Source organism: Lissotriton vulgaris, chromosome 1_1, assembly GCF_964263255.1.
Source record: "Lissotriton vulgaris chromosome 1_1, aLisVul1.2, whole genome shotgun sequence".
NCBI classification, from domain to species: Eukaryota; Metazoa; Chordata; class Amphibia; order Caudata; family Salamandridae; genus Lissotriton; species Lissotriton vulgaris.
The window spans coordinates 1,406,738,875-1,406,766,752 of record NC_141685.1 but is presented as its reverse complement, the minus strand read 5'-3'; the positions used below and the strand labels follow the sequence as shown (position 1 = coordinate 1,406,766,752).

Sequence of the window (27,878 nt, the reverse complement as noted above, 5' to 3'; positions counted from 1 at the left end):
GTACAAACCTAGTAGATTTCCATTACGATCAGTTTGCTGGGATTTTAAAGAGTAGGCTATGGCACATTAGTTAATTTGTAAAATAATACGTGCTGGGGCCCAAACTTTTGCTTTGCTCAGAAGCTGCTGCCAGTGCTGCAGAAGGTCAGGGTGCTAATTATAAGGCTGCCTAGTCTTGAGTCCCCTTCATCCATCTTTAACTCTTCACTTGACACTCCCTGCTCCTCTATCTCACGGCTGCATGTTCTTTGTCATCTCTTTCTCTCTTTGTCACTGGTTTTCCATCTTTCTCTTCCTCCTTTTGTACCCCATTTGTGGTTTTCTCTCTTTTGTTCTTGGTCAAAGTCTGATGAGGAGAAATAAGAGCCGGTGGGCCACACCTGCAACCACCGGCTCAAATTAAGCACTGGTATGGCAGGGGAAACATCATTTACTACGAAGGCATCCCCACGCATAACGTTTACCACGGTACACTTACCACGCAAACGTTTTTTCAACGTGGGTGCCTTCCACGACCGTCTTCACCACGCAAGTACGTTCTGCGTGGGTTGGGGGAGACGTGGTATTCCGTCCAGTCGTGCTGGGGGGGCTGGGGAGGGTTGGGGGGGCTGGGGGGGCTGGGAGGGGTCTCCCCCCCAAAATAACAACAAATATGGAGCGAGTTACATAAATTTAAAAAAACGCTCTTTAGTATTTTTGAAGTAAAAGGAAAGAGCCTCCCCCAAAGACGTGCAGTGTACGTCAAAAAAGCAGTCCTTTTTTTATTTTGGTAGACGTGTTTTGACGCTTGTTTCCATGGTGGATGGAAGTAAGGGCTGCTGGTGAAAGACGTGCAGGTAAGACGTTTCTACGCGTGGTATAATCCTTCGTTGTAAATTCCAGCGTGGTAAAGCCACTTGCGATGTAAAATTCGCGTGGTAATGCCATGCGTGGAACTTGTAATCGTGGAAATATCATATATTCGTATGGCAGTAGATTCATTCTCGTTAATTGTTTTTAACGCTACACTGCTTCATGAGGAATTTCGTTCTTGGTGATGTAATTTACATTGGCTTTGCTGTTATTTGGCATAATAAAGAAAGATTTGCATATTGTAAAAACTTTTGTGTTTTGATAACATTCTTGTTCTGGTTACAAGGGATCTATTTATTCCACTACCAGTTTATCTCGGAAACTGTTTACACAAAGTTTATTGAGTGGTACGGTGTTTTAGCGGAACTGGAAAAGGATAATCTGTCAAGAAAGGAGTGGAAGGGGTACTAGGGCTAGACATAACAATAGGGCTACGTTGTCTAAAACCTATAATAAAATCTTCAATTTGACCCCTGCTTCGAATGATATAATGTTGAGCTGTAGAAGAAGAAATGATTTAAAAGGAAAAAAGAGAATAAAATAAGACAATCAAACTTTCAAAAGAAGGCAATGTTTTTTCTGTATTTACCTGAAGAACATGTGATGTTCCACACACACCTTCCATAACCTCTTTGTGGCGCGATAGTTTGGGAGTTTAAACCCAATGGTGGTTTCAAACGGATTGTCCTGCATCAAAAGCGACAATTCATACTGCTGTAAGATGCAGATTTAGAATACAGGTGCACACAGAAATATTTCACTACTTTGCCAAGAATCTACAATACAGGATAATACAAATGTACGTTTCTAAATACACTCAAATTTTGGCAAGGACTTTGTGTCACTTCATCAATACATTTTAAATCAATGAAAGTTTCGAATAGAAGAAAAAGTTCATGCGAAATATACAAATTCTATTGAAAATACCAAAATTCAATTCTTCAACAGGAATTTTCAGACAAACATCATTGATGTGAACGTACTTTATTCAATAGTTACATAATGTGGGTTCACAAGTACCATTCATTTTTTCCAAGGGACACATGAAAGGACTGTATCTTATTTGTGATAGTCAGGTTTAAGTTCAAAAGCTTTATTCGGTATGTATAGAACAGCCATAAAAGTATACATACATTGAAACTGATTGCATTACGCATAAAAAAACAAGGCAAATAGCATCCAATGCGCAACATGGGGCTAAAATTGATCATATCTAAAATGTACATACATTGAAACTAAATACATTACATATAAAAGGAAACCGGTATTAAAAAAACGGAGCAGATGACGCGTGGACCACGACATGGGGCCAACATTAGTCACATTTAAAACACTTAGAATATTGTATTTTAAAAAAACAGCACACATTCTTAAGAGACATCGGGGGTCGTTGCAATTACAATGCAATAATACTCTTGTGTGCATTAAAAGCATTTATAATAAAAAAAGTGCTACATTAAGGCAAACCCTGGCGTCGGTAAGTTCGATCAGGTATTTTACCACAGCAAGATGTGAACCACTGCCATACGTAAGCAAAAGTGGTTTTAAGTAGTAAATTCTAAAACCTGTGTAAAAACCACAAAACAGCATAAAGTGCACAGTGCTCTCTCTGCTCTGTCCGTCACATGGGCAAGGGATAATGGCTGGAGTAGAAATTTTCATATTAGGGAAATCCACTGAATTGTGGGCGATTCCCAATCTAAATGTGACTAATACAAAATGGTGCATAAAATTGGGAATGTATGTTAAGTAAGCTTGACAGCCCACATTGGAGATGTGATAAATACAATTTTACAGTTGGTTTTCTACATTCACATTCAAGCCGAACTTCCCTCCTATGGCTCATAAAAGTTTCTCTAATGGCCAACTTCCTGATTAAAGATACTTTGTTATGGTTAGTCCATATTGACATCTTGAATTATTTGCTGAACAATCAATTGATATAACTTTAAAAAAAATCTATATTGTTTGTAACGTGCCCCACAGACCATAGTGTAAGTTTTACTTGTATTAATAGTTCATTTCCTGGCAGCAATAAAAACACAAAAGCATTCATTAAACATTGCATTCCCACTTGAGTCCTGGTCAACATACAGAAGTACAGGATTGGGCCCCCACCCACTTGGGGGGTGTCAGCATGCACCGCTTGTAAGGTCTCACCCAGCCCATTAATAAATAATGAAAATAACAGTGGCGCTAATACACAGCCTTGCCGAATGCCTCGCTAACAGCAAAGGTATTAGTGCAAACCCCCCGGGCCATAGTAGACTTTACTCGTTAGAGCCTCATATAATCTGCCCAGGAAATGGATGATTGGCCTGGGTGCCCCCATAGCAAGCAGAGTAGCCCAAAGAATAGTATTGCCTACTAAGTCAAAGGCGCTGCTCAGATCAGAAAAGCCAAGATATCATCTGCCACCTTTGGCACAGGTAGACTTGCCTATGAGTAGATCGAGGTTCACAGATTTGTGATAGTCATTTATTTTTTATGTCAGTGTACGGCAGAAGAAAGGGCGTATAATGAAATAAGTGCCTGTGGTTATGGTACACAAGGTCTCAACAGTCCTTAGGCTAGATAACATCTCTAGCAGATAAGGCATTACCGAAGGTAAGTATGGTATTCTTCTGACAGAGTTTACTAGTGGCAGATCCCTTATATTAGAATAGATATCCAGGCAATACTTTTCCAGAGGTGGATCTGCAAAATAATTTCACTCGAAAACAACTTGCAGGACTGAACAGGCAAAATGTTTGTCTCAACTGACCTGACTGTCCAGGCAGTAATGTTTTGTAAACATGTGCAGAGAGGTCCACGTTGCTGCCTGGCAGATGTCCAGGACTGGTACTCCCCATCCTAATGCAGTGGTCACAGCCTTGGCTCTGGTGAAATGAGCACGCAAGCCCTCAGGGGCTTGTTGTTGGTCAAAGCGTAGCAGATTTTAATGTAGAGCAGATCCCTCTGAAGATGGTCAGTTTCTGCACAGCCTTTCCTTTTCTTTGCTTCAACATACCCCACGAAGAGTTGGTTGTCCACCCGGAACTCTTTCATTCACTCGAGGTCAAATGACAATGCTCTGTTTGGGTCTAGGCAGTGAAGTAGCTCCTCTTCCTTTGAGGGATGTAGCAGAGCGTAAAAACTAGGCAGGGTGATGGGATGGCCTGCATGAAAGGAAGTGACAACTTTCAGAAGATAGGAAGCTCTAATGCTGAGAACCAGCTTGTCTGGGTAGATGTTCAGGTACAAAGGCTTGGATTGCAAAGCCTGAAGTTCACTGACCATCCGGGCAGAAGTTCTTGCCACCAGGAAAGCAGTCTTGATGGCAAGGAGCCCGAAACTGCAATTGTGCAATGGATCAAAGAGAGTGCACATAAGAAAAGTTAAGACCATATTAAGGTCCCACTAAGGCATGAGAAAGGGCGAAGGTGGAAACGTGTTGCAAACCCTTCAATAATCTATGTACAATAGAGGATTTGAAGAGGGATGGCTGATAAAGCAAGCGCAGAATGGCTCAGATGGAAGAACAATAGCCCTTTATGGCGCCCAGAGCACAGCAAGAGAAAGGATAAAGAAAAGGACCTGAGAGAGGGGTGAAGAAAGATGGTAAATTGTTGCCCCACACACCATGTCACATACTTGCCCGAAAGGGAGGGGTATACAGTCTTGGTGGAGGAATACCTGGCTGGCAAGATAACAGGGCAGACTTCAGATAGAAGTTTGAAAGCTGTCAACGGTCACTGCTCAAGCTCCACGCATAAAGGTAGAGCGTTGACAGGTATGGGTGGAGAACACTTCCCTGCTGCTGCAACAGAAGATCCTCCAAAAAAGGCAGCCTGATCGGAGGACCGATGGCCATGCTCAACAGCTTGGAGTATCAAACTCTTTGAGCCTAGTCCGGAGCCACAAGGATGACTTGGGCCAGGTCGTTCCTGATCTTCCTGAGAACTCTGGGCAAGAGTGGTATGGGTGGAAAGGCGTACAGGAGGCCTGAGTTCCACTGGAGACGAAAAGCGCCTTTGAGCAAGAGCAACCTTGGAAACTCCTGCATAAAGACCATGTATGTACTCTGCCCCTAAAGCTCGTATTCGCCTTAACTCGCAGGTCTCTTCTATTTTTCAATTACTCGGGGCACACGACAAGGGTGCCCCTGCTCTCCTTTACTTTTTGCACTTTATATTGATCCTTTAGTTAATGATTTTAATTTGGAGGAAAAGATCAAGCCAGTGGTGCTGGCTAATGTAAGTTATCGGGCATTAGCATATGCTGACGACATTGTTGTCATCACAACTGATGCCCAGACGGCGGTACCGGCAATTAACGACTTAGCCTCGGAGTTTGGAGTATTTTCAGGGTACAAACTTAACTTGCTGAAAACTCAGATTTTATGGTCAGGAGATAACCTTTTGATAAATCTCCCGACAGTTTCAGAAGTTATGTACCTTGGAATCAAAATTTCGTTATCTATTTCAGGCATTTGGGAATTAAATTGTTGACCAATTGTGACACTGCAAAATAGTAGTCTTTGGACCATTGTCTATTAATACTGTAGAATACCCAGGTCCTGGACTGACTGGGCTACCCCATTTCTATTAATGGTTCCCTTGATGGATGGCAGAAAGGGTTTTAATGCTAGCTATATTGCCTGGATCTCCAGTAAGTATGTGGAGGCCTCTGATTTATACCTATATCAGATGGCAGACCCATCCCAGGAGTGAGAAATATGTCACCACTGTCAGATCTGGTTGGTGATGAGAGGGATCTGCCGCTGATCCAGTTGCGATTTCTTAACCACCACCACCGATCTTCTGAAGTTCCCTCCGAGATCTGGACCATGTTGGAGAGATTGCTCTGGTAATGCGCCCACTTAAAGGCCATGAGGCCCAACAGCCTCAGAGTTAGGCTCACTAAAATCCAGGATAGAGACTGAAACTTAAGTAAAACAGCTGAATATCCTGGACTTGCCATTCAGGAGACTAGGCCTAAATTTGTACTGTGTCCTGAACATATCCCATGTAAGGGAGCGTTTGAGAGGTAGTCAGGTGTGACTACGGTATGCTGATAGTAAACCCCAGCTAGTGCAGAAGGTCCACTGCAGTCTGGAGGTGGGAGACAAAATCCTGGGGCGAGCTCACCTTCACCATCCACTCGTCAAAATAGGGAAGACTGGCACCCCTGACCTCCGCCGATGAGCTGCAACCACTGCCATCACCTTGGTGAACACCCAAGGGGTGTTAGTAATGCCAAAGGGAAGTACAGCGATCTGAAAGTGCTTGTGGCCCACCATGAACCGCAGGCAATGCCTATGGGCAGGCAGGACGGGAATGTGGAAATATACGTCCTTCAAGTCCAAGATGTTCAGTCTCCCCGGTCAAGGGCAGACAGGACTTGAGTGAGTGTAAGCATTTTGAACTTCTCCTTCTTGAGGAAGAAATTGAGAGGGTGTAGGTCTAGGATAGGTTTTATTTAATTTTTTTAATGCGTTTTATATAGCGCAGACTTTACCCAAAGGCGTCAGAGTGCTTCACAATAGGAAAAGAAAATTACAAATGAACAAATTACAAAAGCAGACGATAAGTTACATGAGGTAAAAGTGACAATTGTGAGCAAACAAAATACATGAGGTAGCAAACAGTGCATTACAGGAGGAAAGAGTGACAAGTGTGCAGGTTACAAGTGAAAACAAAGTACAATTAGAGGTAATATACTGCAATATATGCTAGACACTGAGGCACAGGAACAAACGTTACGAAGGCAATGGTGGCACTTGTGCAAGTATCAACAGCAAACAAAATGTGAGAGGTAGCAAACAGTGTGTTACAAAAGAAAAGTGGCATGTGCATGTTACAAAAGAGTACCAAACACAGGTACAAGGATAATACTGCAAAAAATAGCAAAAACTCCAAACACACGAACACACTGGGAAGACACTTCCATAGTCATGGAGAATAGAGTTTTCGGTAATGGGAGGTCTTCCTTCAGATAATAGAGAGGGCATGAATTAACTTTGGAAGTGTCTTTGAAGGAGGAGAACTTTGAGATCAGTTTTGAAGGCATGGGAGGAGGTGGTGGTCCGGAGCGGAGGCGGAAGAGAGTTCCAGATTCTCACCGCGTTGCCTGAAAAGGATTGGGCCATCGATCTTTCCTTCTTGAAAGTGGGAGGTTCAAGCAGTAGATTTTCCACATTACGTGATGGTCTAGAGCCTCCAGAGAGTTTCAGTTTATTCGCCAGGTAGCGAGGAGAGGAGGAGTGCAAGGCTTTGTGGGTGATACAGGCAGTCTTGTAGATAGCTCTAGCCTCGATGGGAAGCCAGAGGAGGGTGGATAACAACGGTGTGATGTGGTCGCTTCTTTTGGCCCCATAAATAAAACGAGCTGCTGAATGGAGAACAGATCTAAGGAGGGACACGTGGGATTTGGGGAGGCCAGTAAGAAGAGAACTGCAGTAGTCCAGTCTGGAGAGGACCAGCGATTGCACCAGGGTTTTAACACCTTGGCTGCTAGAGGCTTTCCCCTCCTGCGCTGAAAATCCTAAAATCCCATGGTTCATGACAAGGTCATAAGTACAGCTCCAGTGTACTGCATGATGAGCTGACCTTGTCATGAGCACCGAACAGGTTAAGGTCCTGCTCCGGGAAAAAGCGACAAATTCCCCAAAGAAGGCGCAGTTGGTATCGAGCAGACTTTGCAATGGAATTGATGTGGGAGATTAGATTGAGTTTTTTGTCGAGTATGACACCAAGGGATTTTGCGCTGTCGACAATGATGGGTATATTGTTAAGTAGATGCATCTGATCCATCCATGATTGAACCGGGGGAGGAGAGAGTGAGGAGGAGAGGAGGAGGAATTCAGTTTTGGAGGGATTCAGAATCAGTTGATGAGTTGACATCCAGTTTTGAATGGAGTCGAGAGTAGAGCTTAGGATGGAGAGATCGTGAGTGGAGGCAACCTTGAGGTAGGTTTGAGTGTCGTCTGCAAAGAGATGATAATGGATCCCGGATTTACTTAGGAGATTTCCCAGTGGTTCTAAATAGAGATTGAACAATATGGGTGCAAGTATAGAGCCTTGAGGAACACCTTGACCTACCGCCACAGGAGGTGAAAGACTGTTCGCTATTTTGATCATTTGGGATCTATCTGGGAGGAAGGAGGCAAACCATTTAAGCACAGTGCCCGCCATGCCCATTCTCTGTTGAAGAGTGTTGAGGAGGGTGTTGTGATTGACAGTGTCAAAGGCTGCAGAAAGGTCTAGGAGAATTAGAAGACAGGACCCCCCGAATCGAGTATCCTCAGCGCGTCATCAACCACTTGCAGTAGGGCTGTTTCAGTGCTGCAGTTTTGGATGAAGCCGGACTGACAATTGTCAAGAAGATCATTGTCCTTGATATGACGAGAGAGTTGTTTTGCTACACATCTTTCTGTGATCTTCGCAAGAAAGGGTAGATTAGTGATGGGGCGGAAGTTGTTGAGGTCATTCGCATCAGCAGTGGGTTTTTTAAGCATAGGGGTGACCTGCCCAGTTTTGAAGGAGACAGAAAGGGAGCCTTGACAGAGGGAGAGGTTGACCAGAGTGGTCCAATTGGAAAGGGAATGGGAATAGAAGTCAATGGCAATGGCACTGGGGATGGAGTCCATAGAATGGTTGGAGGGCTTTGTTTAGCGGATGCACTTGAGGAGGGCATCTTCAGATATGGAGTCAAAGTTCTGCCAAATGGCTGAGGATTTGCGCTCCTCTGGAGGGGTAGGATGAGCGACCTGATCCACAAGTGATTTCACTTTTTCATCGAAGAATATAGCGAAACCCTCTGCTTTCTTTGTAGAATCCTCCAACTTGGAGGTTGGGGAGAGCAGTTAGGAATCTTGATGAGATCGAATAGTTTTTTGGGTCTGTTTTTGGCTGAGTCAAAAAGGGTTTTGAAGTGCAATGCTTTCCCAAGGAAGATGTGCTTGTGGTACTTGGATCTTGCTGAACGAAGCGTGGCCAAATTATCTGTGGAGGGCACTTGCCTCCATTGTTTCTCCAGGAATCTTAGCTGCTTCCTTTCTTCATGGAGGGATTGGTTGAACCAAGGTGCTGAGGGAGTGGGCCTTATCTTTTTGCTCTTGAGTGGAGCGACGTTATTGATTTCGGTTGCAAGGACTGTGAGGCATTGGGAGGTGAGTTCGTCAACATCTAGGTTCGAGTCTAGCCTTGGAAGTGATAACAAAGCTGATTCACAGAGGGGACCGACATCAATATTTTTCGCATCACGGAACCAGGAGGTAGCCCTCTTAGGTTGGCCAAGAGTTATGGAGTGTGATAGGTGAAGGGAGAATGGGATGAGGAGGTGGTCGGACCAGTCTACATGAATAGGGTTAGTGATAGAGAGCATGCCTGCTTTAGAAATAACAAGGTCCAGGATTGAGCCCTCAGTGTGTTGATTCTGTGCAGTGTTGGATAAGATCATTTGCAGAGAGGAAGGTGGCCAGCGAGTTCGCCGAAGAGTCATGCGATACGCCCCAGTGGAGATTGAAGTCACCCACGAAGGTCGGATTGTCACTTCGCGAGTATTGGTCGCTGATGAAGTTACTGAGTTCCTCCATAAACGAAGGGCCACTACCAGGTAAATGACATGGAACCTAAGGGGTGAGCGTGGTGGAATTGAAGCTCAAGAGAAAAGCATTCAAAGGTGTGAAAGGAGCTGATAGGAGAAGCCTTAAGTTGAAGTGCTTTCGATCGTGGGGCATGAGAGGGAAGGCGGCGACAAACTGAACAAACTGGAAATCCTGACAGGCGTGCCGATCGCCGAGAGTTCCCTGGCGCCGATGGTGTCTGCAGCCCACCGCTAATGACCGGAGACCGGAGACCGAGGCCGGCTGAGGAGTGAGGAGAGAACACGGCCAATCGCGGAGGTGGCCGAGGCGGTGAGCGGGAGTGGAGGAGGTTGAGCGACGGCGAGACCTACATGAGATGGTAGGATCCCGAGGGTAAGAGGCATAGCAGGGAGGACGTAAACGAGGAATAAAACAGAAAGAAAACCATCGTGGCAACACTGGAAGCGGCGCGCCTGACTTTAAAATGGCGGCCGCTTGAGACACAAGTAGTCCTTCCTCGCTCTGCAGAAAGTAAACAACCTAGAGGCAAGAAAGGGAAAAAGGACAACTAGGATCTAAACAGAGAAGAAGGAGCCTATAACTGAGGCCAATCCGAGACAAGAAAGGGAAAATGGACTAAATGAAAGAAACAGTGAAAAGAGAAAAAGCCCATGCCGATAGTAAGCACCAAAACGGCGGACATCTCTGCAATACACAGTTTTTAAAAGCTTCAGAGCACAAGGAAATAACATAGGGAATAGAGAAACATTTGTCGTAACTACAACAGAAGCCTAGCTCCGATAGAAGAAAGCTGAGACCTCATAAGAAATAAAGAGAGGTCTACATAAGAAATAAAGAGAGGTCTACATTAATTAACTATCCTAGTAAGTCAATACAGAAAGAATTTAAAATACACAAAGAGAATACATCCCAACACTGGTGACCCAACATATATCCCACAACTTGGCGCAACATGGATGTAAGACTCCCTGTGGCTTCTGGCATGAACGCCTTGAACTTAAAATATCCATCCAACCTATCCAAAAACGCAACGAAAAAGTTCAAACATGATACCCTGAAGAAACACCCTGACACACTGTTCTTGGACCCATACTTTAACATAGACAAAGGAATTATAGTGAACGACCTAATTTTCTTCTCATATAAAACGGCTAAATGGCGGGATGCCCTCACAAATACGCTTAACATAAAGGCTATAAAGAACAGCCCGTATGGCACTAAAATAACGACCTCGCCTACAATTAGAGATGGAGCAGAACTATATATTACCATATACAAAACAGGGATAGTGCTGATTCAAGCAGCTAACAGCGAACTGGATAAATTCGACAAGTTGTTCCCTTCCATAAAAGAGCGGCTTGAGAGACCAAGACACCAACCACATCTGAGCAATCATGAAGTCGGCCCCGGAAACACCATCTCTACCTCCAGAGACACCTATCAGAATGGAGACCACCAGGCACAAGGTCTGGCGATTAACACGAGGTACAGAAACGAAACAGACCTGACAGTACCGAATGAGGAGGCTGAAGAGACAAGAAGGTCGACCAGTCACGAGAACAACGAACAAGACCTACTCCCTAGGGAGGAGCCGACGCTAATCTCTAATGATGGGACTGTCCAAAACTCTAAGGATTACCTAGGAGGACCAAACCTTCAACAAAACGTGACACTACCAGATATCACACGTGAAAACGTCGATTCCAATACTAGAGACACCAATCTATCAGACGGCCAGAACAACCAAACCGTCAACACTGAAGACTTAACCGTAATTACGTTGGTAACACCAGAGACTGAGAGAGAAAGGATAGCGATGGCCACCAACCTTGGAAACAAAGTGAAGAATCTGGTCCCAAGGAAAGAGCCGGTGCCGCTAATGCCCAACCCCACTGCGCTGGAAGACTGTACCCTAGCTCCAAGCGAATCCCCCTATGAGGCTAATGAAACGAGCAGAGTAGATGACATCGACCTACCCTCTCCTCCCTCGAATACGAGACTGGAATTCTACAGATCCTTATCCACAAAAACACCCCTTTCCAAGAAAAGGTTTATGGGATTGAGACTAGATCAGCTGCAGAGAAGAGCAAACCTCAATGCTCATCCAGCCAGGTCACACAAGTACACATCCTGAACACTGAAGGAAATCAAGGAGCTCCAAAAACTCGTAGGTAACCTGGCGCAAAACTCGATGAAAGTCTCGCAGACAATTCGAAAAATATGGGAGATGACGATAAGCACGCACACCAAAGTCTCACATATCCAGAATCTGGTACTTAGACACAACAGACCCAACAGGACAAAGCCCTTGTCGAATGAAGAAACTCGGGCCTTACTCAGGTCCTATGAACAACCTGACTGTAGTAAGGTGGAGAATATCAAAACAGTAACGATTGACTCTAATAGAACGACCAGAAAGAATGAAAGGAAAGCAATTCACCAAAACCTACAACATATTCAGCTTATTGCATCCGAATCAGGGAACAGAAAACTTGTTAAATCACAGAAACCCCTGAACTGCCTTCTACTTAATTGTCGTTCGGCAACGAAACACGCAGCAGACATAGCTGCCCTCATCATCAATAAGGAAATTGACCTGGCTATCCTCACAGAGACATGGCTCAATGAATCATCATCTCCTACCATGGATCTCTTAGTACCGCCACAATATAACATCATCAGGCTAGACAGACCTAGGAATGTGGGAGGAGGCATTGCTTGCATTCATCGGTCGGAGATCGAGGTCTGCCATTTCCAATCTGACCCCTTAGAATCCTGTGAATACCTTGGTATTAATGTGAGAACACCAAAGAATCAAAGCTGCAAACTGCATACATTCTACCACCCACCAGGAGAGAACGCTAAGTTCACAGAACAACTGATGGAGATCATAACGACCAACTCTAACTCGGACGCCAATAACATATTCCTGGGTGACTTTAACCTCCATTGGAATGACGGCGGCGACAAATTGGTCAACTCACTTAAAAACTTCCTCAATGAGCTAAATCTTGTACAAGCTTGCAACCAACCCACTCACTCACAAGGAGCGACCTTAGACTGGATTATCTCAAGAAAGGATGAGACATCCATCCTGGCTATTGACCCATGTGACTGGTCTGACCATCACATCATAACATTCACGATCCCTACAATGACAAAGGGCAGGACCGTGCAACCACGCAAGCTCAAGAAACTGATCCGAGACACAAAGGAGGCTAACACTGAAGTACTGGTTAAAAGGTGTGAGAGAGACCTGAAGCCACCCATCAATAAGCAAAATGTCAATGAGCTGACGGATCACTACATAACCTCAATCGGTAATATCGTCAAGGACACCTTGCCCCAAAAAATGAAAAAGGTATCAGAGAAACCAAAAAATCCTTGGTTTAATGAATCATTGAATGAGGATCGGCGCAAACTGAGAATGGCCGAAAGGAGATGGAGACAACATCCCTCCTCCCCTGAGCTGAAAGCACTCAGAAAAACAAGAAGAGAATACAACAAAAAAATAATCAACTCAAAAAAAGAATTTATCAGAGAAGAGTTGGACAGTGCCAAGAACAGACCACGAAAACTCTTTGAGATTTTAAAACAACAGTCAAATAAACTTGCCAAAACGGTTTTAGAGAATACTAAAACTCCCATAAGCTGCGAGGAATTCTCCTCATTCTTCACGAAAAAATCCAAATTGCTTGAAGATGACCTCACAATTGCAGCAACTAACCTTAAGGCACTGCCTCCATCCATTAACGAGTCCAATTTCTCACCAGAGAGCCTCCAAACTAAAAATAAAGCAAAATGGGTCACATTTGAACTATACGACCAGGAAAAGATAGCCAGAACGCTGGCAGAACTTAGACCGAACAACCACTTTCAAGACCCATTACCAGGAAAGTGTGTAAGAGACATCAGCCACACTCTAGTTCCGATCTGGACCGAGATAATAAACGCCTCACTTGGACAAGGAACCCTCCCTGACTGTCTAAAAACTGGGCAGGTGATGCCCATCCTCAAAAAACCGACAGCTGTTGCTACAGATCCAAACAACTATCGACCAGTGACCAACATCCCGCTACTGGCTAAACTCATTGAGAAATGCGTGCAGGGCCAACTAAGTCAACACATCGCTAAATTCTCGCTACTGGACGATTGCCAATCAGGTTTCAGAACAGGGCACAGTACCGAAACTGCGATCTTACACATTGTTGATGACGCCCTTCAAGCACTAGACCGAAATCAATCTTGCCTACTGATCCTCCTTGACCTATCATCAGCATTTGATACGGTAAAGCACGAAGTGCTTTTGACCAGACTACAAGACAGGATGGGTTTGTCTGGAAACGTGCTGAAATGGTTCAATTCTTTCCTACAGAACAGGACTCAGCGATTCCTGGTTAACCAAGCAATCTCTTCCCCGAGCCCCAACACAATAGGGGTCCCACAAGGCTCTTCGCTGTCCCCAGATCTATTCAACTTATATGTAGAACCCCTCACGGAGATCCTTCAAAAATCACAGGTATCCTATCATATGTATGCGGACGACACGCAATTATACATAAAGATCGCCTCCCTTGAGGACATTGACCTAATGAATAAGACACTCAAGAGTACTTTGCGATGGTTAACAATGAACCACCTGAAACTAAACGCCCAGAAAACTGAATTCCTGCTAATCTCAACGACTAGAAACCAATCTGAAGTTATAGAGTGGACTAAATTGGTGACAGCACTAAACTGCACCCGACCCTAGTTGACTCAGCCAAATCACTAGGAATTACACTAGACAAGAACCTCGACATGAAAAACCATATTAACTCAATGGCCAAGAGCGCCCGCTTCCACCTGAACTATTTAAGAAAATTGAAACCCTTTATCACTGAGGCAGATCTAAAACTGGCTATCCAATCACTAGTCATCTCGAGGATCGAATACGGCTGCACCACATTAGCGGGCCTACCAAAAACTTCCACAGCACCTCTGAAAGCCTGCCTCAACGCAGCGGCGAGACTCATTACGGGAACGAAGAAATTCGATCACATATCTCCGCACCTGAAAGCACTAAACTGGCTACCATACGAGGCCAGAATTCAAATGAAGATGGCCTGTATTACGCACAAAGCGGTTCACTACAACACACCTAGATACTTAGCTAAGAAACTTAAGATCTCAGGAGGTAACAGAACAACCAGAAGCGCAAAAGACTTGCTATTACGTCCAGCCTTTTTCCACAAGAAAAAGACCTACAACCGAGCATTCTCTGGAGCTGCCCCCAGAATATGGAACTCACTCCCTCCAAACATCAGGAAGATTCAAAATACAGCAACATTCAAACGAGAACTGAAGAGCCACTTGATGAGTAGATACCCTACTTAGAGAAACCCAAGGATCACTGGGATGATCAAGTACGCTAACTGAGGGCCCCCCCCTCCATGAAAATGGGAAAATCATTATCGAACAATGATCTGATGCCGTGCCCAAGCCAAGGCTTGACACATCACTACTACCTCTTATATGTGTGAACTTTTTAACTATATCTCACAGTCATACTTTATAACTTCTACCTCACTTGATTTATTTATCCCTATATGTGGTACCGTAACTATATGTCACAGTCATTATATATAACTTCTACCTCACTTGATTTATCTATACTCATTATCCTTGATAGGCACTCGATCGCCTTCTAACCCTACCTCAACGAGCATGGTTTGTTACCATGACACTAGCCAAGCCTTGCTCGCCACATAATGCTAATTGCGCAGCCATTATGAATATATTTATATTTAATCTCGTCCATTCAGTATATTGCCTTCTACCTCACTACTCTCTTGTTGTTTTTATTGTTTTTATTATCTTTATATGTAATTCCTCCCTTGTTAAGCGCTCTGATACCCACGGGTCTTGTCCGCGCTATATAAAACACTATAAATAAATAAATAAATAAATAAGGGAGTTTCTAAAGATGACTGCAACACCTCCCCCAATGTTGTCAGTTCTGTCATTCCTAAGGGTAGAATAGCCTGTGGGTAATAGGAGATCAAACATAGAGTGAGAGGTATCTTTGAACCAGGTCTCTGTGAGGAAGATCAAGTCAATATTGTGAAAGGTGATGGTATCGGAGATTTCAAGTTTGTGTTTTACTGCAGATCTGCAGTTGTGGAGCAGACAGTGCAGCTCTGACAAGACTGTTTTGGTGACGGGGGCACTTGGACTCTGAAGGGTGATCGGGATATTGTACTTATGCGGGGGTGCTCGGGAGGGTTTAGGTGGATGCCTGGTTCTGACAGAACAGATTGTCGGACTAGTATAGATAGTAGGGTCACTAGGGGATGCAGGTTGACGAAGGGTGGCGTTCAAGGGCTTGTGTGAGTTAACGAGGTTTGTGGACGACAGGTTGAGCTTGGCTATATCGGGGTGAGTGGGCGAGGTGCATCTCGTGGGAAGTTGGGAAGGAGTAGAGGTGCATGGAAAGGAGGAAATCTTGGAGCTTAAAAGTGAAATGGCAGCTACAAGCTGGGAGATGGAGGTGATAAGAGAGCCTAGCTTATTTTCCAGAGAGAGAGTAAGGCAGAGCACGGAAGGTTGGGTGGCTCGATGGAAACAGGAGGGGGTGGAATTGGTGGTGAAAGGCAGAGAGAGGTGGGGGGACAGGAGGTGAGTTGGGGTATGGGTTTCAAGAGTGAGGAGAGGTGGAGGTTGAGAGCAGGAGTTGGTGAATTGGAGGTGAAGGGAGAGTTGTCTTTGTTGGCATTGGAAGAGGGAGAGGAATTAAGGACATATTTAGGGGGAGATGGGTGCGGAACAAGGCGGTAAGGTGGAAGGAGAGGGGAGGACTGTGTGGAGTCATGGGAATGTAGGAGGTTTGGGAGGAAAAGAGGCGAGGTGGATGTAGAGGTCCTGTCAGCTAGGAGAGGTGGCTGTGAGGGAACTGGCATCTGGTAGAGTGAGGGGGGTTGAGAGAAAGGGAAGTTGAGGAAAGGAAGTGGTTCTGCTGGGCCCGAGGGAGGGAAATGGAAAGGGTTACCAAGGGGGGAAAGGGAGTAGCACAGCATTGCTGGAGGAGTGGGAGGGAGGAGACAGATGCAGTGGGTTTGTGGAGAAATCGGGGTGAATAACGAGGGGAGGAGGGGGTAGAAAAGAGGGGGGAGGGAGGAATAAGGGGACCGTAGGGAAAGTTAACTGGGGGGGAAGGTTGGAGGAGAGGTGGACTAAAAAGGGGAGTGACAGGAAGGAATATGGGGGAGGAGAAGAGATTGTAGTACCGGGATGGTGCAGAATGGGCAAGGAGCGTATTAGCTAGAGGTAAGGCTGAAGTGATGCGGGGGGCATACTGTGAGGGGGAGGAATAGGAGAGGAGTTCATATGGGAGGGGGAGGGAAGAGGGCTGACCTGTGCTTCTCGAGAGTGCAGCCAATTGGAGTGTAGGGGGTCAGGGGAGGAGAAAGGGAGTAATGGGTGGAGCTAGAAGGAGAGTCAGGGGAAAACCTGGTCGCAGAGGAGGGGAGTAGGGAGGGGAAGAGGTGGTCAAAGAGCGAGAGACAGGTTTCTTTGCCTTGGATCATGACAGTACCGTTGTTATAGAGTGAGATAGTGAGGTAGCCCTTGAAGCACGTAGAGGGGGACATTTTTAGTTGTTTCCCATGAGGGATCGAGGAGGAGGAAGTGACGTTAAGGGAATTGTATAAGCTGGTGGACCAAGAGGGGGTGTTGTGAGTGAAGAAAATTAAATCGTTTTTGAGCCTCCCAAAGCGACCATTGTAAAATTGATCAACAAAGAGGGAATCTGGGAAACGTTCAATAGTGTTATGCTTCAATCGTTTTATTGCAGCTTTAGTCTGGTTGGGAGGATAATTGATTTTGTAGCAATTAATTCCAGCCTTAACTCGAGTGGTGGCCATGTTGGGAAAGTGAGGCGGAGGAGGGTGGGGGGGATATGAGAAGGGTGTTACTGGGAAAGCGGTGGTGAGGAGAAGTAAAAGGGCATAAAGGGGGCACATATTCCAGACGTTGGGTGAAGATATCAGAACTAATGTGCCGTCCGGGAAGTGAGGTGGGTATTTGTTGGGCCCTTCATCTAGGAATACATGATGCCACCAGGCACTAGATAATATTTACAAGGGAATTGTTTACGTATGATAGGACCAACTTGACCACTTTCAGAACCTTCACAAAGCAAATATATTTGAAGTAGAACAGGATATAAATGAACACCCAGTGACCATTGATGAACACTGTACTTAACACCAGCCTGTTAACAGAACCACATTCGGCACCAACCGCATTGGACGCCCATGATCTTAACAGACTACTATTGGACCCTAAGCTCCTGAGAATCACTAACATTAGGGGCAAAGAGCATAGGGTGGAGCAAAATCTGATTAGCAAAATCTAAATATGCACAACAACCTCGTCATCTTAAGACCACCTGTAGAGGTACTCAGAACAGTGTGCGGAAATCATATTACATGAAAAACATTTCCTAGCACAACATATACGTACAAGGGCCTGGTGCCCTACAAACCTCGCAGTCTCCCTGGCCAACTGGCCCTGAATCCATAGTGTCAATGGTGCTGCCAATGCAGCGGGAGTCCTAACTCAATCAGAACTGTCCCCACGGATAAAATTGCCTAAACGGTGCAGCTGGCACTACTCGCTGCGCAACTGTAAAAAGGCCTAAACAGGGCAGCTGGCACTACTTGCTGCGCAGCTGTAAAAGGCCTAAACGGTGTAGCTGGCACTACTTGCTGCACAGCTGTAAAAGGCCTAAACGGTGCAGCTGGCACTACTTGCTGCGCAGTTGTAACTTAAGTATTTCATGAGCGCCTCTTCCAATGGTGAATGTCTCCATCCTTTTTGGACACCATAAAGTAGCGGGAATAACAACTGTGGCCTACTTCTGGAGTCAGACAAAATGTGGGGCAACACTTTGCCCCACTCCCAGCCGCACTGCGATGCGCTACATTTTTCGCGCTAGTTTATAGAAGTGTTCCACAAGTAGTCCATTTGTTCTAATTTTCAAAGTGCAAACGTCGTCTTTCAACCGTTTAATCCAATTCACACACAGACTTGCTTATGCCATTTCCCAAGCTTCTTATGTAACTGTAGTGCCCAACCGGGCCTCATACGGAAACACGAATGATGCATTGTTCGTTCCAGGCAGTGTTTATTAAAAAAACAGATGCATTTCAGGCCATAGCCCTTCTTCAGGGGTAACTATAGGTAACAATAAAATATTTACTATTAGCATGTTATACATTTGAATGTAAACAGTATATCAATTTCATCAATGGCTTATACATTTTAAACATTTGTTGCTCGATTCATCACCTCCTTACAATTATTCTGTGCCACAATCAACTGCATCTGTGTTCAATCTATATATTAAATAACTCAAACACTGCTTACTACTTCTGGAGTCACCACCCTCTCTTTGGCTCCCTGTGCCAAGAGAGTCATCACTTCCTGGCAGAGCAAGGAGAGATTGTCCTACGTCAGCCTGATACGAGTGGATGGCATGGGTGGAGGGGTAGTCATGAAGGGGAGGGATTAGCCCCTTCGGACAATCTGAAGAACTCAGTAGTCTGATGCTATAGACCTTCAGAGGGGCAGGTAACGGAGTATACTGCCTTCCAATGGGTGCCTATGATTGTAAGAGGGCTACATAAAGGGGTTTGGAGGCTCAGGCTGCTGGGGGAGAGGTGGAATGGCCCCACCTCTGTGGGTACAGCATCCTTGGCCACGCAGAATCTGAGAAACTTGCTCGCCGTGGTGGCTGGGCTGGTAAAGACACGGCTGGAAGCTCATTCTGTGACCACGAAATACCAAAAGGCGGACTGAGTTTCATGAGGGACAATAGGCCCAAGGACCTGGCTGAAGCTCTGCTATTTTTGAAGCGTGTCAGCTTCTGAGTGTGCCTTGTCTCCAAAGAGAAAGGAACCATCAAAAGGCATGTCTATAAGCGGCGCCCGGGCATTCACGGAAAGTTCAGTTGTTCTCCCCCAGGCATTTGCACCGTAAAGCCACTGATGAAGAATGCGCTCTGACCAGCGAGTCATCCGTGTCCAGCCCACATCGAATCGTGAACTACGCTCCATGTCTCCAGTCAGACATAGCTTAGGTGAGTATGGCTCAGGCCTCCTCCAGGACCATAGGTAGCCTCTGTACAGCCAAATCCCACAGGGCATGGGAGTAACAGCCCAAACAGTATGCTGTGCTCACGGACAACAGTGCCAGGCTAGTAGAAGAAAACATTTTCTTTCCTAAGGTGTCCCACTTCTTGGATTCCCTATCTGGTTGCGGGTAGGCAATGCACCAGGATTTATGTGGGAGGAGGATGCTTGGACCACCAAGCTATCCAAGGTAGAGTTTTGAGTGAGGAAGTTGGGGTCCCCTAGGCCAGGGAGGTGGCGGCGAGCAATGGTCCTGTTCACAGGAGCTCCCAGAGTTTGGAAGAAGTTCCCAGCCGGACATCCGTGAGGGCTTCGTGAAATGGGGGAAGCAGTTCTGAGTTGTCCCTACCGGCTGAAGCACCTCCGTCAAGACATTAGTCTTGACTGAACCTGAGGGTAGGCTGAGGTCCAGGACCTCAGCAGGCCTTCTCGACTACCAAAGCAAAAGACGCCCCCTCCTCCGTAACCAAGATAGGGGGGGGGGGCATGCCTGTATCTGGAGAGGTGTCCAGTCTACTGCATCCCTCCAGTTCCCCACACCAGTCCATGTTGGGGTCTAGGAGCTGGTATTCTTCAAGATTCTTCGATCCCTCCCAATCCCCCCGAGTTCCAGCCGGTGAGAATAAGGCTTGGGCACCGGCCTGGAAGGCATGGTTCTAATTGGCGCTGGAAGACACCCCTCTGGCTCCATGTCAGAGATGAGAATCAGGGGCATCGGGATTGGGACCTGCGCTGGGGGAGGTCGAGGTGGTACAACAGGAGCTTGTCCAGAGCCATCTGTGGATCCATTGGGAACAACTGGACCTGGGGTCAGAACCACCGGCGGCAACCATTGGGGATCACTCCCGTACCCAGGGGACCCAAAGGCGTGCCATCGAGAACGGACCACCCAAATATGAGGTACATTGCCTCATAGAACTCATGGAGTTTATCGGGGGTATCTCCTGCTCCCAGAAATTCGGGTTGGCACGGAGGCAGCATAAGCACATCTGCTGATCCAGGCCTGAAATGACAATACTCATTCGCCTCGTCCGTTGACTTTGGCAGATGGGGTGAGGTCAAAGACCTCTATGACTTCTTTCTCTTCTTGTGCTTGTAGGACTTACTCAAAGAAGACTTTGAGTGCAAACGAATCTTTAGCTCTGCAATTCACTCTGGGACCTTCCTCTCAAAAGGGATCAAGACCACCACAGTTCCGCACATTGGTCTATCCCTCAAGGCGTTGGGGTTCATGGTGCATTACTTTTTTTTGTTTTTGGTGGTATCAATTTTATTGTTTGGAAACTTGTCGCTTTCAGAATTAAATTTGTACATTTTTGATTACAAAGAAAACACATATAAATCAACATTTCAAGCGCACAGTGTTTTAGTCCATCATTCCATGCCTGTGGTCCCCCTTTTTTGACATTTCCACCGTTGGTGAGATACATAGTTCTCCTCTATATGCATTCCATCCGCCCCATTTTTTGCCCCATTTTTTGGGACAGCCTCTGGAGTTATAGACATCTTTTTCAGCGATTATACATTTGTCTATTTCTACCACCCAGCCTATTATCAATGGTCGATCTGCTGCCCCCCCCCATTTCATAGCAATTACCCTTTTCACCAATGTGTATCCTAGAGTTGTCAATTGCTGCTCTACCTTGTTAGATCAGCTGCTTCCCAAATACTTAAAGTCCCTAATAGTGGTGTCAAAACGATTTGTTTTCCTAGTGCCTCTTTCAGTTTTTCTGTGACCCTCTCCCATAGGGGTCCTTTCTGGGGGCACTCCCATAGAATATGATAGAATGTTGCTTCTTGGCCACATCCTCGCAAACATAGTGTGATCTGCCTATTTCCTATCTTTGTCAGGGTTACCCAGGTGAGGTACGTTCTGTGTAAAATGTTTAGTTGAATCAGTCGGAAACAATGGTGTGTGGCTGCCTCTCTTGTGGACATTAATGCAGCCTGCCAATCTTCATCGTTGATCTGCCCAAAATCTGCTTGCCAGCGATTTCTGAGAATGTGGAAGGGGTCTGGTAAATTGTTGCAGAGTTTACAATATGTGAGTGAAATGGCTTTATCTGGGATAGGTTCCAACAATAGTCGGTCCTCCAAGGGGGAAGAATCGTGTACTTGTGTTTGGTCCGGGAGTTCCATCTTAAGGGCATGGTGAATCTGTAGATATCGAAATATCTCAATGTGAGCTAATTCATGTTTTGCTTGTAATTCTTGAAATGTGAGAATCTTACCCTTATGTATGAGGTCTCCTATGGTAGAAAGTCCAATAGTGTCCCATGTGGCAAACCCCACATGGTGACAAAGCAGTCCTAGCTGTTGAGAGGACAATAGGGGTGTGGCTTTCGTCAATATCCCCGCCCAGCTCAAATGTTTTGATGCCTGATGCCAGATGGTTACCGTTCGAGCCATAGGGCCCAGATGCCTCCCTTTATGGACCTTGGAGTATAGGGCCCCAAGATACCCCTATTGCCCGTCTGATATCTTTCGAGTCAAAATGTTTGTTTCATCGGAGTGCCGTACAGCCATTGATTAGTCGCCACCAGTTGTGACGCCGAGTAATACAGCTGTATATCTGGTAGAGCTATTCCCCCATCATACCATCCTTTCGTCAATTTCCCTAAAGCTATTCGCGGCATACTACCATCCCACAATAATGTGCGGACCTCTGACTCAACACTATTAAAATATGTATCGGGGATCCGGTATGAACAATTCTGAAGCAGATAAAGGAAACGCAGCAGAGCCAGCATTTTAAATAGGGCAGCTCAACCTAGTAGGGACAATGGCAGCGAACTCCAATGTTTGACATCCTCACAAAGTCTTTTTAAATTTATTTTTATTTTTAAATATATTTTTATTGCAGGAATCAGTAAATCGTTACATAATCGACCAGCATTAAAAAATAGGCAAAATCAAGGAAGCACAACCCTCCGTCCCCCCGCCGTAATTCTCGTACACAGCCATTCAGCCCACAACCCTGGGGTCGGGCGGCGAAAGTCAATGGGGGCTCAGCAGGATGTCAAAGCTGGTCCGGATGATCCACTGTCTGTCATCTGCTTTTCCAAACAAGCCTATAAACCCAGAAAGAAAATCCCACCCTCAAAAAGCTAACAACCAAAAGTAACCCCTACCCAACCCCGCCATCAGCGCACGGTAACTACCGCAATAGGATCTGCTAAAGGACCCATGGGGAAAACAACAGAGCTGAAAAGTTCAATCATCTAACGGGACATGGGGCGAGCTGCATCCTCACTGTCAGAGTCGCTGGGGGCGCAATAATCCCTAAGGGCCTGCACTAACGTTTCCCACTCCAGCGCTGCCTCCTGCGCCTTCTCATTACGCTGCCTCCAAGCTAGCTGGTATCTCAGTGTGCTCTCCCCCGCCGCCCACTTCAAAAGTTCGCTGTGCCACCGGCCTCCCGTCGGACCAGCTCGTGCCTTCCAGTTCCTGGTCACCTCCCGCTTAGCAAGGAGCAGCCCCAAATCGATGAACTTGCTGGATATTTTGTTCTTGGGGGTATGAGGGAACCAATGCAGGAGTCCCACCGCCGCGTCAATCGATAAGGATCTCCCCGTCACCTCCTCCAGGGTCTCCCCCACTTCTACCCAATAGGATGATAATCCCGGGCAGGCCCACAACATGTGGAGAAGGTCCGCTTCCTGGGCCGGGCACCTGGGGCAGTCCGCTGAATTCGTAGCAAAATATCGCCTGATTTTCACCGGGGTCAGATAAGCTCTATGGAGCACGTAGTAATGGACCAATTGAAAGCGGGCATGGCGTGTGCCCTTCCAGGCTCTCCGCACCAGCTGGGACCAGGTCGTCTCCGGGATCTCTTTGCCAATGTCCACCTCCCAACGGGTTCTCAGAGTAGTGAGGGGAGCCAGCCCCTCATTGATCAGTCTGCCATAAAGGCAGGTGACCGCCTTCACCGTGCCCGCAGACATCATCACGTATTGGCACACCGGAGATAAAGGGGGTTCCTCCTGCCCGTGTTTCCAGTGCGCCTGAATCGCTCGGATAAGGGCCGAGTGCAACAAAAAGTCGCCGCGAGGAATCTCGAAGCGATCGATGAGCTCCTGAAAGGGCAAAAGCGCCCCGTCCTCGTATAGGTCACCTATCAGCTGTAAGCCTGCGTCCTCCCAGTTCGCCAACCGCGACCAATCGCCGCCATGGGGCAGAGCCGTCAGCATCCCCAAAGGTATTTCGGGCGCATATGGTATTCTCAGGTGGCCCCGGGCGTGAGCTCGGTTCCAACACAGGCGAACGGTCCGCTCCTCAAGCGACAAGTCCTGTAAGGCCAAACGTTGTTGCAGCGCTATGAAGGAGAGAACATGCCTGGCTATACCCGTACCCCTTCTGTCTTCTGGGCCCCGGAATTCCCGGGCGATCTCCTGGGTGAAGGTCTGGAGCTGCACCGCCAAATAATACTTCTCAAAGTCCGGCACTGCAAGCCCACCCTCTTCCTTCGGCCTCATCAGGGTCTTGAGGGCCACCCGCCGGCGGCCCGAGCCCCAGAGGAATCCGACTATCATAGACCGTAATAGTCGAAACGTGGCCGGTGGGACCCATATTGGCAGCGTCTGGAAATAATATAACAACCGGGGAAGCGCCACCATTTTGAGCAAAGTGATCCGCCCTGCCACCGAAAGCGGTAGCGTGGCCCAGAAGTCCATGCTGCCTCGAAGTGCTCGAGTGCCGCGGGCAATGTTCCCATCCAGGAGGTCAGATGGTTCATGATAGACGTACACCCCCAGATATTTAAAGCAGTCAGGTTCCCATCTGATCTCCCTGCTGAGAGCAGGGCTAGGGGTGCCCCTCGGACCGGGAAAAGACAGGTCTTAGTCCAGTTCACCCAGAGGCCCGAGACCTCCCCAAACTCCGTGAGCGCCGTTGCAGCTCCATGTAAGGCAGCGAACGGGTCCTCGAGGAAGAGCAGCAGGTCGTCTGCATACAGTGAAATGTGGTGCGGGCCCGAAGGAGTCCACAGGCCCGTATAATGGGCACCCGACCGGAGGTGCAGTGCGAGCGGCTCCACCGCCAGCGCGAAGAGAAGCAGGGATAACGAACATCCCTGCCTCGTGCCCCTCTCCACCGGATATTGTGAGGAGATGAGCGGTCCCGCCCGGACCCTGGCCGATGCAGAGGCATACAGAACCTTGGTCCACCTGATGAAGCCCTCACCGAGACCGAACCTCCGTAACACAGTACCAAGGTAGTCCCATTCCAGGCTGTCAAAAGCCTTCTCTAAGTCTACCGATAAGACAACCGGGCACAGGGCGTCCACAAGCGGTTCTCCCAGCAAGCGGAACAACCTGCGAATGTTCATGGTCGTGTTACGCCTGGGGATGAATCCAGCTTGGTCCTCATGTACCAGGGAGCTCATGTGCCCCAGTAGCCTCGAGGCCAAGATGCTGCTCAGTATTTTATAGTCAACCGTCAGCATTGATAAGGGACGGTAAGACCCCGGATCGGATGAGTCCCTTCCAGGCTTGAGGAGGGGAACCACCAAGGCCTCGCACATCGAGCCCGGGAGTCGCCCAAGCCTCTTCGCCTCTCTGTAGACTATCAATAACCTAGGGGCCAGGAGATCAGCATAGGCTGCATAGAACTCCACCGGAAGGCCGTCCAGGCCCGGGGTCTTATTCCTCGCCATCTTTTTAATGGCGCTACGGATCTCTCCCAATTCTATGTCGGACCCCAGGGTTTTCGCCACGTCCTGCTCCACTGTTCGGAGCTCCAGAGGCTGCAGATAATTATTAAGCAAATCAGGGTCTCGGGTAGAGCGACTGCGGTATAAACTTTTGTAGTATTGCCGGTAGCAACTCAGAATCTCAGGCTGAGTGCACACCACAGTCCCGTCTGCCTTGCGCATGGACGTCGTCAGTGAGGACTGGCGCGTAGGGTTGGCTAGCCATGCCAGCAGCGCGCTCGATCTATCCCCCTCTGCGATGGACCGAACCGTATAGGCCTTGTAGTCAAAACAGCGGAGCCGTTCGACCTCCGCCGCTACCGCCTCCTTCGCCTCCGCTGCGCGTACCTGTAATGCAGGGCGCCCGGGGTGGCGGAGTTCCAGCTCGCGGAGCTTCCGGTCCGCTGCATCTAGGTCGGCGAGGATGATTCGCCTCATGCCGACCTTTTTAGAAATACAGTATCCCCTCACCACCACCTTAAAAGCGTCCCACTCTAGCGCTCTCGAGCTCGCGGTGCCACCGTTGGACGCAAAATACTCCGAGATCTTATCGCCTAGGTCCGCTCTGAAAACATTGTCCTCAAGGATCTCGGGCCGTAACTTCCAGGTGGGCACCGCAGGCACCCCGGGGAACCAACGAAGGTCCAGCAGGAGGGGGTTATGATCTGATATGGTCCTGGTCAAATATTCAGACCTGACCGCTGCCGAAACTAGTTCTGGCGAGCCAAGGAACCCGTCCAGTCTGACGTGCAACTCATGGAGGCTCGAGAAGTAGGAGTAGTCCCTAGTTGTGGGGTGCTGCGCCCTCCAGATATCCATTAAACCCCAGTGAGTCTGCCAGTCCCTACGACCCTTAGCCACACGGCGAACCGGAGAATCAGGTAGGGGTGGATGCGATCGGTCAGTGTCCACATCCACTACCGAATTGAAATCTCCACCGAGCAGGAGGGGCCCGGAGAAGAAGTGGGCCAACGAGCCCGATAACCTGGAGAGGAAGGCAGTCTGGTCTACATTAGGAGCGTACACACAGCAAACGTTTAGGTCTCTCCCTCCCAAGGTGCCTGAAATGGCCACATATCGCCCCTCTGGATCTATCATTGTTTTCGTGACCTGGAAGGGAACCCCAGCTCTGACCCAAATCAGCGCCCCTCTGGCATACGCGGAGTACGAAGTGCAAAAGACCTGCCCCCTCCATCTACGCTGTAGCGCCGCCCCTTCCGCCTTGTTCAGATGTGTTTCCTGCAGCAGCGCCATTTGTACCCCTCTACGCACTAAATAAGCGTGGACTTTGTGCCGCCTAGACATGGTATGAAGCCCCCGCACGTTCCAAGTAACACATTTCAGATTAGCAACATTAGCCATTGTCCCAGATCGTTCTCGCAAAGCCTCCCCATCTGGGTCCCAACAAAGAAAGGACATCAATCATCCCAGCACTGATGGCGGCCATTTTCCCCAACCAAGACTTAACAACCCAAATATGAACCAAACCCCCATCCGCCCCCCCCAGAACAGGACCCAAATAGCACCATCTAGTTCCCATCCAAACCTTACCCTCCAAACACCCACTATCCCCTACTAATCCTGCGGTCGCCACCGTAGGAAGGCCTTAAGGGCCAGGTGCGGGCCGGGCGGAGGCAGTGGGCCCTCGACGCTCAGGCCACCAGGACTAAGATAAGCCCAAGACAGTGTCAACCATGCTCGGGGCAAAAACAAGGCACCCCCCCCCTTTCCCCCGGGAGTCAGCATCAAGTGTCGGCACCCACCACCCCCGTGCCGGGCCCCCTCCCAAAAGGAAGTAGCTCACCCCGTTACCCCTGTCCATCTAGAAGGTCCTCCACCGATTTCGGTGTGATCACCGGCGTATGGACGCTATCAGTCACCGATTCCTCTGAGTCCGTTGGCACCCCCTCGTCACCAGGGTCCGCTTCCTCCTCAATGGCCTCATTCCGTGATCCAGATAGCGTAGACAACACCTCCAGCACTCCCTTCCGCTCCGTCGATGTCTCCGCAGTCGAGGGTCCGCCTGAGCGGCCACGGCGACTCCGAATTCTTTTAGACCGCCGTCTCTGCTCCGGCTCCGCCGCCTGCTGCGATGAGGAGCCGAAGCCATCTTTCCCTGCTCTGTAGAGTTCGAGCCAGTTGCAGACGTCCTCCGGGGTATCAAGGAATTGAGTCTTGTCATCGACAATTATGCGGAGCCTCGCAGGAAATAGGAGCGAGTACTGGATGCCCTCGCTCCTGAGCTCGCGCTTGACCGCCAGGAAGGAAAACCGTCTACGTTGAGTTTCATAGGTGTAATCCGGGAAGATGTTCACCTGGCTGTTCGCCACTTTGAATGGATCATTATGTCTGGCGGCGTTGAGGATGAGGTCCCTGTCCTGAAAGTGCAACAACCGTGCCACCACCGGTCGCGGGGTCCGACCCTGTTGTGGTGGCCTCGCTGGGACTCTATGGGCGCGCTCCAGGGTGTAGAAGGAGGATAGACCCTCTGGGGCCACCGTGTCTCGGAGCCAGGCCTCCAAGTATGCCACCATGTCGCCATCCTCAACTTTTTCCGGCAGGCCCACCACCCGAA

At 47.9% G+C, this 27,878-nt stretch overlaps 1 protein-coding gene across 1 annotated transcript in view; it reads right to left on the bottom strand.

The window, feature by feature from the left end:
• LOC147750599 (band 4.1-like protein 2) overlaps positions 1-27,878 on the bottom strand; it is a 627,758-nt gene that overhangs the window by 24,326 nt on the left and 575,554 nt on the right. The window contains exon 9 of the mRNA XM_086929700.1: positions 1,442-1,539. Within this exon, the coding sequence (XP_086785826.1) occupies positions 1,442-1,539 (98 nt within the window). The remainder of the gene's footprint in view (positions 1-1,441; positions 1,540-27,878) is intronic.